We start from the raw sequence: 14,840 nt of genomic DNA, 5'->3' as shown, positions 1-14,840 counted from the left end.
GCACAACCAAATCAATTTCCACATAAGTCGTAATCCAAAATAAACAGCAACAACCTCGCCCCCAACAAAACTCCCTAAACCATACCCTGGCCCAAGATTCTGTCCAGCAGCCTCAGCTTTTGCAGCTGGAGTCATTCAGGGCCCTGCCTTTCCAGGCCAGGTGGGAAAAGACCTGCAAGGCAGGGAGCAGGTCTTCCAGGATTCACAGCCAAGATGGTCAGATAATTTATCTGTAAGTGTCAATCCATGTATCCAGAAGTGGTTGCTTTCATGATGTTACAAATTTGGGTATGACTGACTGATGGCTGCCACCCATACATCCTAACCCAATAGTCTTCTACTTTTCAGACCCAGGATCCACCCTTCACCCCCAGCTTGCAAAATGGGACCCATCTATTTTCTTGATAACATCTATTACAACTGATGTTTGATGCAGCATCAGCATACTGAGAATTTCCCTGTCCTTCAAAACAGCAGCCAATGGAATGGGTGTAAGGAAACCTGGAGTCTGATGATGTCAGGACACACATTTTGTAACTACCTATTTCCCCAGGAGAGAAGGAGATGAACTAGGCTGCTTTTTCCCCATGGCAGTAACACCCAGTTCTGGCCTGAGTTGGTATAGTGAAATGAATAGTGTGACCCTTGGCAATATAGCTTTGTGTGGATATGGAGGAGTTAAGGTCTCAAAGCCTAATTATCTCATAGGCTGCGGGAATGAAACCTGTACATTTTCATGAGCCCTTTAGAATGGAGGCAGAAAAAAATATCTAAATATAGAATGGACTATTTCATGACTTGTAACTTCATGACAAGGCTCTGGTAGACCGTCACATCCGCTTATGCTAACGATTAGCAAATCTTGGTGCATCTCACCACTTAACCAATGTATAAAAAAAGAAACAAAAGACCAGGATGCTGAAGTTGCAGTAACTTTTTTTTTTTTTAAGTGTTGGAAGAGCACAAAGTTTAGCATTAGAATCAAGAGTTGATTTCCCCAAGGTCCACCCAATCAGCTCCGGCCAGATTCCAAAGCGAGTGTTCTTGCTTGCAGCAGAGCTTTTAATTCTCATGGATGCACTTTGCAGTAGAACTTTGAACAAGGAAACGAAAGCATCGTCTAGGGATCTTTTCTGCGTACATAAGATCCCCTTGATCAAAACTGGCAGCAGTTTACTCCACTGGCTCAAATGTGCAAGTGAAAGAAATCCGAGTCATGTCTGTGTTGTAGAATTATTGGAGAGGTTCTTGCTTCCAGGGGAGGTGAAAGCGGTTGGATATTGCAGAATTTGGTCCCTGGGAAAACCGGTCATGGGGCTGAGGGTGGCTGAATAGAGGTGAGTTCACTATCCCGCTTCCCCTTGTTCTGGGATTTATATTCCCAGGACACATTTCTCCTCGGCCAAAAAAAGAGCGGAGTTCACCACCACCCTTTGAGCCCCAGCACCAAAACTCTGTCTCCCACCCTATCTTCAACAACATAGTGCTGCCTTATGCTGAGTCAGACACTTGCTCATCTAATGACTGACAGTGGCTCTCCAGGAGTTCAGACAGGGATTGAACATGGGACCTTCTGCATGTGGAGCAGATGCTACCACTGAGCTATGCTCCTTTTCCCAGCGTACTCATCCCATAATCCCCTGGGGCTTACTATACCTGCTGAACCCTCTGAGATTCTGGAGCTCGGTGAAACTGCTGCCTCACTTGCGTCAAATTGGTTGGCACTAAATATGTGCTCAATGGGTTCCCGCGTTTCATTTTATATAGCCATGTTGTGGTTACTTCTATATAGTACTGCAGTGACGTGGGTGCGAAAGTGCTTCTGTTGCATATGATATATCTAAACCTGCAATCATGAGTTCTGATAAAATTTGCTTTGCGCTCATAATATTAGCAAACAAAAATTGGGGTGGGGTGGGGGGTGGCTTGCTTTTAGATTTAAAAAAGGCAAAATTTGTAGACGGGGGAAAAATGCTATTATTTAACAAGTTATAATAGAGCCTGTTGGAAAGGAGGCTTAATACTTAGTGGTGCCCAGGAACCAAGGCAAGATGCAGATGTTGTTGATCGACTTGGAAACAGTGACCATAGTGCTGTAAAAGTCAACATAAATGCAAGTGGTTCCCAGGAAGTCCAGCAAGGTCACATTTTCAGAGTCAAAAAGACGGCTTCTTAAAAGAGAAGGCATTGCTTAAAAGGAAGCTGCAAAGGAAGTGCCAGAAGGTTCAAATCTCTTCCGGACACTTGGAGATTATGTAAGACCAATGTAGTAGAACCGCAGATAAAAAGGATGCCATGGGTTCGTAAAGGGTACAAACAAATGGAAAGGTACTCTGATGCGATCAACTGCTGCCCAAATGAGGGCGAATAAAAAGGAGCAGAAACTCATGGAGGAAATGTTTTATCATTGCATCCCATTTGCAAAGGTTGTGTACCTCTGAAGGCCAGTTGTTTCCTGCATGCACAGCTAGTTATCTTTCTGGAAGCTTCTGGTTGATCACAGTGGGGAACATTGACACCCTAGAAGCAGCCAGACCGTTGCTCTTGGGTTCTTATGTGAAAAAGACTAACAGCATTTGATAGGTTTTTGGCCTTTTTCTTTGATTGGTTTGTTTCCCTAAACATTTTCCTCCTTTAAATCAGTTAGATAACAAGTCTTCTGGAGGAGGTGGTAGTAGCAGTTCTTCGCCTGGAATTTGATGGGAGAGAACTAGGGATCCAGAACCCTGGATCTCTGCAATTGGTTCAAGTGAGAGGGACTCTGTCTGCTTTGGACAGAGATCCTCATTAGCTCCATCAAGCCAGTTTGGCGGTGGAGGCAAATCAAGTGGCTCTGGACTATCAGACTGGAGTGGAACATCTATCAAGCTGCATGGTTCTTCAGAAATGGCAGTTTGCATGCTTGCAGAAGAAGCTGTTGCTGTGGAGCTTGACTGCATGCCACTCTCTTCAGCACCACATATAGGGGGAACATCTGGGCCTTGGCTTGATTCAGACAACTGTCCCTGCACATTTTCCAATAGCTGTGTATCCTTGTTGAATTTCCAAGGCAAGAAGGAGAGAACTGAAGTCCGCCTCGTGTCTTGAATAGGTTCTTTATCCGCAGTCGTATCTGGTACTTCTCCATCTGCAAATGGGGAACGGCCTGCCCAGTGCGGGACAGGTGTAGCGGAGCTTCTCCATCGCCTCCATAGGAAGATGCCAACAATTATTACAATCATGACAGTCAGGATGACCCCAATTACTACCGCTGCTATGAAGTGTCCACCATCGTGAGATTTGGGATCTTCTGCTGCAGGAACCTGGGGCTGTGTGGTGGATGTTTGCTGGTTGAATTTCGCAGGGTCTCCAGGTTCACTTGTTTCGTATGAGTGTATGGGGTTTTTCCCACCAGTGCCAACTACTGCAGTGGTAGTGATCGGAAGTGTAGTTGATACGTTCCACCACAGCTGCCCGTAGAAGAAAACAAGCACAATGGCTCTGGAGTCCATAGTTGCGTCAGTGCTGATAAACGCTTCTGTGGCACAAAGGGAATAAAAGGCAGTAAATTATCAGAACCTAGAGCAGGCACCCCCAAACTCGGCCCTCCAGATGTTTGGGGACTACAACTCCCATTATCCCTAGCTAACAGGACCAGTGGTCAGGAATGATGGGAATTGTAGTTCCAATACATCTGGAGGGCCGAGTTTGGGGGTGCCTGACCTAGAGGGTTGTATCCAACTTTGTTGTACTCAAAATAGACCCATTGGAGTTAATGAACCCAAGGAAGTCATATCCATTGTTTTCAGCGGGTCTGTTCTGTGTGGCATTAGATACAACTGAGTATCTTTGATTTTTTAAATAAGTAGTGTTGTTTGTAACGCAAGTGTACTGACTCGTGCTATGATGGCCAGGATTCCTAGAGAAACAAAAGTTAAAACTTTCACATGGGCTTGACTTCCCTTACTGGGAAGTGCGAGAGTGTGAGAATTAAGTGGCCTCAGAGTTAGGTACATTTGAAGAATCTGATCTTTGTACATTCCAATGTGACTAGCATGCAGATTAAAACATGCAGATTAAAAATGCATATTTTGGTGGGAAATACTTTAGAAACATGTATTTTGTGAGAAAACATGTTCAAAAGTACTTATTTAAATGCAAATTTTGGGGTAGATTTTTTTTTCATTGCAGGTTAATGCAGAACTTACTTACTTACTTACTTACTTACTTACTTACTTACTTATACCTAACCATTTTCCCTGATGGGACTCAAGGCGACTTACATATAAAAATAAAAACCACTAAAACATAGAAAGAAATGGAAGAGAACGAACTTATGCGTGAACACATCCAAAATCGATTCAGACCAGAAATTTGTGGTTCTGTTCATTCCTAACGTCTGAAGAGCACTTCCCATTCCTGTATGTATTTGTATCCCTGTTTGGAGTGTGAGTTACTCACTGGAAAGAGGCAGGCCTGGAGCAGTAACTCCCACAGAAACAGAGTAGGTAGCCTGCATCTTTAAATGGGGGATGATTAATCCCTTCACAGCCGATACAAAGAAATGAAAGAATTCCCCTTCCCCTAACTGGGCCTGACTGAAAGGAGACTAGCCCAGAGCAAAAACAACCAAGTTTTGTGGCACTTGGTTTAATGAAGGCCCCTGCAGGAAGGGCTCCAGGTTTGAGGGGGCCCAGGGCAAAATGCCCTCTGGCAAGCCCCCCTCATCCATCGGTAGGTGGTGAGCAGCAGTAGCATGGCAAGTGGCTCTGGGTGACTGGGTCGAGCTACCATTTAAATTTCCCACAGTGCTCCTGGAGGGAAGCTGCATTGTGAAAAATTAAAATGACAGTGCGATGCAGCTGCTGAGAATGCTTAGAGCACCAGGTCAGAATTATTTTTAAGGGCAGGGGGTGCAAGGAAGGCACCAGCAGTGGGTCCTGCTGGGGTGCTGAGGAACCCTATGAGTGGGAACTCTGGCCTTGGGGCAGGCCTTCTGAAGGCAATCTTAATAGCAGCTGTCCTCAGTAAAATGTTTTCAAGGTCTGTGCATCCATTTTAAAGGATAACATTTTAAAAATGCAAACCTGAAGGGATGGAACTAGAAATCTTAACAATACAGGGTTTTGTTTTTCTTGCTCCAGATTGAATCCTGCAAATGTAAACCCCGCCCCCCGCCCCCCTCTTTTGGGGAAATCTTAAGAATGAGCGGTAGCATGGAATCTTGAAAGTGGAACACTCTTTTGCAACAGTTCAAATTATCTATATATGTCAATAGCTTACATTAGCAGCTCTGAACTACACATTCTGTTGTGAAATCCTATACAAACGTGTGAGTAAGCCTCACTGAACTAAGTAGGGCTTACTTCAAAGTAAACAGTGTTGTGCCATGAGCCTTTTTACTTTTTTATGCTATCATGAATTACTCCTGTGATGAAGGTCACTGAACTTAACTTCCTTTCATTGCAGCTCAAATTCAATTGTTGCAGCCAATTGCCCTTTAACTCCAATATACACACACATATATTTACAGAGAAACACATAGATACTCCTTTTTTCCACCTTTGTGTTTACTTACATAAATTTGTTGGTACTTAAGATGCCCCAAAAGTATGTGGATTTTTTGTTGTGATATGACTGTTGCTTGCAGAAATTACATCCAGAGATTTTACTAAAGATAACAAAGTTGCAAGCAAGAAAAAAAGAATTCATGCATTTGTTGTTATAATCCCAGTAGTGAGTAAAAATAAAGAATAAAATGAAGGGAGTATTTTCAGAACCTATAAGGCTTCCCTCAGACAATAAAAACTTGAGGCACGACCACCTTAATGTTCCAATTTTCTCTTTATATTTGTTCATTTCAAAGAGAGGTCTGTTCTCACCCCCCCAACCCCCAAGTTGAGTTGGTACCCAGATCTGATTGGCGTTCCAGTGGCAATCACTCTTTGGGGGACAGTTCAGGTCACTGGTGCTTTTTTTCTTTTTTGCATAATGTATATATCTCTTTTGGAAGAAAAAATCCTCACTTAATATAACATTAGCCTTGCATGTGATAGGGAATGCAAAACTTTTTTTTTTTAAAAAAAGAACATTCCAAAAAGTAAAGCACACATTCCTAAGATATTCAATTCCAGTTTTACTGTTCTAGAGATGTTTTTTATCCAAAGAAGTATAATTGTGTCTTACCTGTTCGATATCGTTTCTTGTTCTAACCAGGTTCTCGTTTTTAAGTTCACATTTTAATGGTTCAAGAGCAGAGAAAAGGAAGCACAACACAACAAAGTGTTTCTAAATGGCTGGTGGTTTACACGTTGCAAAATGATCCTATTTTCATTTAAAGAGGAAGTTTATCAACACTTTTTGCAGGAAGCCCCAAGAACTGAGAAGTGATTAAGTGTGTGGACATTTTTCTCTGCAAAGGCTGTACTCTGGGCAGCTTTCTCTATAGAAGTATTTTTCAGTGTCTAACCAAATTTTAATGGTAGCAGATGGAAATTAGAGAGTTTTTGTGCCTGTGAAGAGAAAACACAGCCAATCAAATGTTGTTAAATTATGTGACATTTACATTGATACAAATATAGGTGCTTCTGTTTCTTTTTCTTGAAAGGCCAAGGAAATAATTGCTCAGAGGGTGCTTACATACATTCAAAGTACATTCGCCCCCCCCCCTGCAAAAAGAATACTGAGAACTGTAGAATACTCAACAGCTACAATTCTCAGCACCCTTAATGAACTAGAGTTCTTGGGATTCTTTGAGGAACTTGTGTATTTTAAATACGGTATATGGTCACTTGCTGGTCCAGCATAGATGTAACACATCTATTTCTTTTAAACATGTTTAAAAAATTAGGAGCAGGCTGTAAGAGTGTGTTCTTCCTCCGCAAACCCTTCCATCCTCCATGTGACTCTCCTGTACCTCAGTCTTTGCCCCAGTGATACAAAGCATTGATTTAACCTTGGCTTATGATATTCAAGTTCCTACTGAACCAGGGCCTTCACCCTTATTTCAAAATCAAGATGCGAACCTAGTGTGATGTAGTTGTGGGAGTTTCTGAGCCGGTCAATGCATGTTCAGATTGCCTGTCTCCACATCTTGTGGCCCTCCAGAGCCCAGTACAATACATAGCTCAGTTTGCTAAGCCTATCAGAGAGCCAGGTGCCTGTGCAGGGCTTGCTTTTCGTTCCCCATTCTCAGCTGCTAAACAGCATTAAGAAGCAAGCTGAAGGTCCACACCGAGCACTTGCCCGGATGCGTTTCCATATGAGCAAGTTCCGTAGTGACTGTTGGCAACTGAGGCAACTGTGAACAGGAAGCGCTGTGTTCCTTTGTGGTTGCAAGTGGGTGTTGTGTAGCTCGGAGTTCTTCCTCCTCCTCTTTGCTTAGCTAAGCTGCTGTTTTTGCTTCCAAGGGGAATTTTCTTCTCTGCTTGCTTGGCTCCTTGTTGAAGGAGCGGTTGCCAGGCTTCTTGGCGTTTTCAGAAACTTCTGTTTGGATGTTCTCACTCGGGTTTGAGTAGCTGGGTACATGGAGGAGAAGTCTTCTGTTCTCCCTGCCCAAACTCTCAGCTTGAGTAGCCCTGCACGGGGAAGTTGCTGAGGTTCAAAATGACTCAGTTAGGAATGCAAATTTCTCCAGCCCATAATGTTTCATTGCACCTGTGCATTCTTGCACTTTGGACTGCAGATCTAAGCATGTTCTTGTGGTTCTTGACATGGAAGGTGGCATTTCATTTTTGGCAAGCCTCTGTAGTCCTGTTGTCCACATTGACACCTATTACTATATGTGTTTCTGAGTATACATGCACATGCATGTGCACAGGGGCCAGGGATCGTTCCAGAAGCATCCATTAAACTGCCTATTGAAAATAAGGTTGCTGATCATAAAACTCTCTAAGTGGATATGGTCATGCTTTGGTTAAGTATATATCAGTTAGTAGGTGCTAGGTCAATGAGTCTCTTCTCTTTGTAGATGGTCTTATTTTATTTAGGCAGGCTGGACTTTGTTTACCGTATACAGTGGTACCTCAGGTTACATACACTTCAGGTTACATACGCTTCAGGTTACAGACTCCGCTAACCCAGAAATAGTACCTCGGGTTAAGAACTTTGCTTCAGGATGAGAACAGAAATAGTGCTCCAGCGGCACGGCCGCAGCAGGAGGCCCCATTAGCTAAAGTGGTGCTTCAGGTTAAGAACAGTTTCAGGCTATGAACGGACCTCTGGAACGAATTAAGTACTTAACCCGAGGTATCACTGTATACTTGAGTATAAGCCGACCCGAATTAAAGCTGAGGCATGGGAAAACTTATTGAGTATAAGCCGGTTCACCACACCACAAACCTGCCTCTCCCAACCACGGCTCCTGTGCCTGCCCTTGAAAGAGACAGGCGGCGGGACCAGCAGTGAGAAAGGGCTCCTTTTGGGCCGCTCGTTCCGCCGCCGCCGCCGCCCGCCTTACTCGAGTATAAGCCAAGGGGGGCTTTCTCAGCATTAAAAAATGTGCTGAAAAAGTCGGCTTATATTCAAGTATATACGGTACTTTAATTTACTTTACTTCAATTATTTACATTCTGCCCGTGTGGCTGGGTTCTCCCAGCCACTCTTGCTACAAGCATCTTAGCTCAGCTCAGGTCCTACCTGCCTTCTTAACTTCCTCCTTTTCTCCTCACCTGGGTTTCGGGATGTGCATTGGGTTGTGGATGGTGTTGTGTTCTCCCTCCCCACAATATTAACCCCAGCTTTGCCCCCCAGCTTCCCTCAGCTTTTACTTAGCAGTCCCTGGATAGGAGCTGGCATTAACAGTCAATATGCTTGCTCACTTTCTACCCTTCCCACGTAAGAAGTTGACTTATACTGAATCTGGCCCTTGGTCCATTTAACCAAGTATTATCTGGTAGTAGTTCTCAATGGTTCTGGGTAGGGGTCTTTCCCAGCCTTACTTGGAGATGCTGGAATTCAGTCTGCGGTCTTATGCGTGCAAATGGTGTACTTTACTGCTGAGCTGCAGCCAATTCCCTTAGCTTGTGTTGGGTTTGGGGTAAGTGGGCTTGATAAATTTATATTTCCTGCACATCAGCTGTATGATGTTGGCTAGGGCTTCAAGCCTATGTTCACTAACAGCTTTGGAAGTTTGATCCTAATATATAGATATTTATTTCCCAAACCAAAATCATACGTATCTTGGGTGGGGAGAGGAAGAGATCACATCATCTGCTCATTGGGGAATAAGCTGAGCCACTTTGCAGTATGATCATTTTTAAAATCCCATTGAGTAATTTTATTTCCTGGGGGTGGATGGGTGGAGGGAGAGACATGCCTAACATGGAACCACCTGCTGTAAGTCTTGACTAAAAATGACTTGGCTCAACTGCACGGCAGTTCAGAAAGTCTCATGCTGTGCCAAGCACATTCAGGAGATGGATTAATCACTAGGCTAAGTATGCAGCAGCAGAAAGTCCCAGACAGATTATGAGGTTTTTCTATGGTGTCGTTATCCATATGTCTTCCCCTGCCCAGCATAGGAGCTCACCCCCCACATCCTTGAGTTAAATTCTTCTTTTTTGAAAATTTCACGGAACATGGAGATTGGGGCAGGACTTTGCATTTCACCTCCCCACCCCCTAGCATAGCTTTTGATCTTAAGGGCCTCCTCTTGCCTCAAGCAGTGTTCATCATGTGTGATGAATGGGGATGTCTTTGCATTGGGGGCTGAGGGGGTTAAAAGGACACAGCCTCCAAATCTGCTTGTGTGGGAGTGAGTCACCGAACAGAGCCAGTTATTGCTGAACCTCCCATGCTTTCTTCTTTCAAAATACAGCTTTCAGCTAGGGAATAGCAGCTGCACACTTCTTATTATAGGGAACAAGTGACCAAGCTGAGGAAAATCTTCAAAGTTGAGAACGCCGTCAGCTGGAAGGACTACTTCATAGACTGCACAATATTTAAGGGGTGGGACAGGAAGAAGCAGATGGGAGTGAGGCAATGTGTGTTTGGGTGGGTTTCCTCTAGTGCACGAATGCTGGCAGGGCGGAATGCATGCTTGTGTGTGTGACCTGTGGACCTCCTGCCTCCAAATATTGTTCTAAATAAAGTTCCCCTCTGCCTTTTGACTCAGATTTATCCTTGATTTTATCTCGGTGTGTTGACTGCTCTGCTGCTTTCTGTTCTGAATCGGCCAGTTGGTTTTATTGCTTGCTGGTGGTTTCTTTGTCTTTGTCTTTTAAGCTGTTCTGGGAGTCCCTTTTTGGACTGAAAAGTTTCTCTGAAATACTAGCAGCTGGGATCATCCGGTGAAACTGAATGTTGGAAGATTTTTGGGCAGACCCCCCAAAAAGTACTTCTTCACACATTCCAGGGTGAAACGGCAGAATTTGCTACCACAGGATATAGTGATGGCAAAGGTTTCTCAGGTTCCCTTCTGGCCTTGTATGCTGTTCAAGCAGGATATCTTGAAAATACGGTTTTCTATGATATGTATTGCCTATATGTATGGTAGTGTGGCTCATAGAGTAATGGGCCTGATTCATACAGTATGAATGTTTCCCTAAGGGAAACAAGGCAGCATTTGTGTAGGAACAATACATACTCTTGACTCCACTCCAAATGGATTCTCCACTGAGAAATTACTAAATTGGAATGACAAGAAGCGCTGGAGAAGTAGAGGTTTCTATCCTGCTGTGGTAATGTATGAATTGAAGCATAAACACCTGATAAACAGGAAAATATTGTATTGCTCAGTAAAGGGATTAGGTGTCCATTGAAGTGCCATGCTGAGTATACTGTATACCAGAGATGGGAACCTGTGGCCATTCAGATATGCAGGGTTGTGCGCTGTACACTAAAGAACACCCCCCCACACACACAAAATAACCCCCAACTCAAAAAGCTGATGGGAGGAGGAATTTTACAGCCTCCACAGAGCCACAGGTTAGCCATCCCTGGTTTTTTCCTGCCTTTCCTCCAAGGAGCTCACGGTACGTAAATTGTTCCCTTCACTCAATATATATTAACCTATCTGCAAAATGGGAAGAGTGGTCAACCTCACACAGCACGGAAAAGTCTATGAAGTTATTTTGCAAATGAAGGATAAGGGAGGAGGTTTTTTTGTGCCTAATGTAAACAACTTCAAGCTGCTAAATGGACCATTAACGCATCATCATCTTCTATCCAAAACTGGGTGTGTTCTTAGATACTTAATGTTGTGCCAAGAAAGCTGAGCTCTACAACCTAAACAAATTATGCCATGTTACATAATTTTGCTAGTCATTGAGATGTTCAAGGTACTGAATTCCTGATCCTCTTTGCTGGAAATACTGGCCACTCCTTTCCTGTTCTGCTGCGTGCTTTCAGCAGGTGTTGTTCCCAATTCTGTGTTGCCATATAAGGGGATTAAACATAAGAAGAACCCTACTGGATCAGGCCAGCAGCCCATCTAGTCTAGCTTCCTGTTCTCACAGCAGCCTCTAGAAAATCCTCGAGCAGAACCTGAGCACCAGAATGCTTGCCCCTCCTGCAGTTTCCAGCAACTGGTATTCAGAATAATAACTGTCTCAATCAACACCTCCTCATACCCCAAGATTCACCAGTTGGAGCCAGCTGTAAAACAAGAGCTGCCAAACTCTGGTTTGGAGAGATCACCTAATGGCACTCTATCAGCTGCATGCTTCGATCTGCATATGCAGTTGGGATTCTGAAACCCTGGTCAATCTACTGCAGATCACCCAGTGATTCACCATGTATCCCATCTTAACCTTCTGCCAATACCAGCTTTTAAGGAAAGGATTTCCCTTAAAAATAAATAAATAACGAAAGCAGGAAATTCCTTATCCAATCTCACCATTCCTTATCCAGTCTCACTGATGCCCTCTAATTTGAGCCAGAACAAAGTTTGGAAGGATCTGTTCTAAGGCTCATCAGTCTTGGGGACGATGGTTTTTGAAATTGAGTTCATATACTCGGCTCCCCCAGGTTCCAGATTCACAAATAATAATTACTGGTGACTTTGGGATTGTGTGCAGTGAATTTATTGCTCAGCTGTTATACTTCGTATGTGTCAGGAAATTGAGGTTTCATCTTCAGACTCATGCATAAAGAAATCCAGGAAAGGCAAAAACATCTACTCTGAACAAACTGAGTATTCTGCAAGAACATTAGTTGCATTTAGCAATCTAGTATGTATTGACATTGGCTGTTCCACAATCTCCTGCAAACATTTTATCGCTGAAAACTTAACTGTGGCCCTGTTTTAAAAGGAAAAAAACACCCCACTCCCCACTTCCGTAAAAGGAAACCCCAAGAAGCCTGCTTTATTTTTCATTACTTACAAGGAACAATATTACAGAAGCTGAGAACAGACCTTGATTGTAATCAGTTCATTTAAATCGACCTAACAGAGGAGAATTCCTGGTATATCGGCTCCCGCATTAAGGGATGGGGACAGGAAGTACGACGTAGACATTCCGCCACAAGCAAGAAACTTGGCATTTTGCTAGCCCTGATCAGGTTCCTCCCAAGCACTTGACTGAACAAAGGAGGGGTGATTGATCTGGGATTTTTTCCTTGTCTGTCTCTTGTTGGTACACAGGTATTAAATAAAGATCAACAGAGAGAATTGGGAGGGAGGTGGAGCTCATGTAGTGGCAAAGAATCAGAGGCTTGGGGGATGAGGAGTTAGACAAGCCTCTTGCAGTCTTAGACATGAGCAGCTGGTGGAGGCAGTCTGCTGTACAGTGGTACCTCAGGTTAAGTACTTAATTCATTCCGGAGGTCCGTACTTAACCTGAAACTGTTCTTAACCTGAAGCACTACTTTAGCTAATGGGGCCTCCTGCTGCTGCCGTGCCACTGGAGCACGATTTCTGTTCTCATCTTGAGGCAAAGTTCTTAACCTGAAGCACTATTTCTGGGTTAGAGGAGTCTGTAACCTGAAGCGTATGTAACCTGAAGCGTCTGTAACCCAAGGTACCACTGTATTAGTCCAGTCAGGATGCACCCAGGTAGCTTGGGGCAGGGGGAGGAAGCAAGCAGGTAAGAGCTTGCAACACCTCCGTGGCATTGCTTTCCTGTGCTGAGACCCAGTGTTCTAATGTAAGGAAAATGAGCAGGGATATGATGCATACATTTGTGGAAGGCTTTCCTCGCAAAGACTGGCTCCGCCTCTCAGCCATCCTGGTTGTTCTGTGTGGGTGGCAAGGGGACATTTCCCCTTCCAGCCTCGCATCTGCTCTGTTTTTCACCTGCCTCCTTGCGTGTGTAGCATTTGAATTTTCTTAAAACAAGTCGCCTACATTTCAGGAGCTGTGGACTGCTTGATTTCTGAAGCATCGTGGACAATTACCTCTCGCTATGGAATTCCAACCTGGAAAGTTCATTACTGCCCGGAAACCCAATGCCTCTGCAGTGATGGCGCATAGCCTTCAAGTTCTCTCCCTCCCAACCTTTTTTGGGTGTCCGCATGATGCTTGAATCTAAATGATGGTTGTGGTGCTTCTGGGTGGCTTTGCTGACACCTCCTTGAGCTTCTGCCTGTCTGACAGTTCACTCGCTAGTTTCTTGCTAGCCTCTTCGCCAGTTTTCCCTTGTCCCGCTTTTGTTCTCTCCGACCCCATTCTTTGTGTCATCAGCTCTGCTGCTGCTGCCTCGTTGGTCATCCTCTGCAACGTTTCTAATCCAGCTGGCCACAAGCTATTTGTGGTGAGGAAATCGCCGTTGCTCCTGAGGGGCCGCTTGCTTGGCTGCCTTTTCTTCATATAGGAGAGTTTGTTTGCCATTGCAACAGTGGCCACGAGTAGACATACACAAATGAAGATAAGCACCCCGATGATGATGAGGCAAATCAGTATTAGCCTTTTGCTATTCTCTTCGCAGAGTTCAGCTTTCATTTGATCCTGACTAGGAGTTGCAAGTTCTTGATCTGGACCAGTAACGGTGTAGGGAGATGGGGGCACTTCTGGTGCAAGCGTCGAGGGCATTTGCGGGGCAGCTGAAGTCTCTGATGAGGATTGAGAGGTGGATGTCCAACTAAAGGTAGTTGGCTGCGTTGTGGATGTAGATTCAAAGGTGCTTATCTGTGTTGTATAAGTAGACGTCTCCCCCAAAGGCAATGTTGTAAGAGCCCCACTGGTGTGTGTTGGGGTTTGAGTTGTTGGGACGGTGGGAGTTTCTGTAGTCATCAAAAGAGTTGTGGTAGTGTCCGCTCTTACTTGTATGTGAAATAGCAAGATGGCCCACCAAAGGAAACCCAAATCCATGTGAGAGTTGCCCATCAGTTTCATCTTCATGGGGAAGTTTGCTGCCTGCAAGAATAATAAAGTGACAGGGTTGAGTTTGTTTTGCACCCACAGGAACACTTGTTTCAGTTGTCAGAGAGGCTTCTCCTGAGGGAGAACTTAAATATTATCATGTTTGAATTGTGTTGTGGCATGGTTTGCTTATTCGTTTCTAATTACCACATCCCTAGGTTTTAAACCAGATAAACACCACACTATAAAAGCATAATAAAAATCAACAAGCCCCGTGTAGCTTGTTATTATGGATTAAAGCTTAATCTGACTTTGGGTCTAAGGTATAATGGCTTTCATCTTATAAACTAAACACAGATTGAAGGTTGATTGCTCATAATTCATGTTCTTTCTTCTCAAGCCTCATAGATATTAAGAAAAATATAGTTTCTCTTTTGGTTATTTATAGCATCTTCTGTTCTGTTAAAATTGGAAGGGATAAATGTCATGGCTGTTTTCCCATCTGTGCTGAAACTTAAACTGCTTCTGCAAAAGATTCTTCCACAAGCCATCAGTGCCTTGCAGAAAAGTAATAGAGGAGGTTTTTAGTTATACAGTACAACCAAAATGTATCATTTTTTCA

The 14,840-nt window shown here is 43.9% G+C and overlaps 2 protein-coding genes across 7 annotated transcripts in view; one reads left to right on the top strand and one right to left on the bottom strand.

Moving 5' to 3' along the window:
* NF1 (neurofibromin 1) overlaps positions 1–14,840 on the top strand; it is a 162,184-nt gene that overhangs the window by 95,932 nt on the left and 51,412 nt on the right. The gene's annotated exons all lie outside the window — the stretch shown is intronic.
* EVI2A (ecotropic viral integration site 2A) overlaps positions 1–14,840 on the bottom strand; it is a 199,145-nt gene that overhangs the window by 181,721 nt on the left and 2,584 nt on the right. Inside the window, exon 2 of one of the 3 annotated variants that reach the window (XR_013833548.1) lies at positions 12,902–14,272. Coding sequence is in view for 1 of the 3 variants with exons in the window: in XM_079955852.1 (XP_079811978.1) it covers positions 13,445–14,257 (813 nt within the window). In the remaining 2 variants the exon portion in view is untranslated. Of the gene's footprint in view, positions 1–11,986; positions 14,273–14,840 lie in introns of those variants that run through there. The other 2 variants (XR_013833549.1, XM_079955852.1) reach the window with 2 other exon arrangements.

Source organism: Podarcis cretensis (assembly GCF_951804945.1).
Source record: "Podarcis cretensis genome assembly, chromosome: 15".
Classification (NCBI taxonomy): Eukaryota; Metazoa; Chordata; class Lepidosauria; order Squamata; family Lacertidae; genus Podarcis; species Podarcis cretensis.
This window is presented reverse-complemented; position numbering and strand designations above follow the sequence as displayed.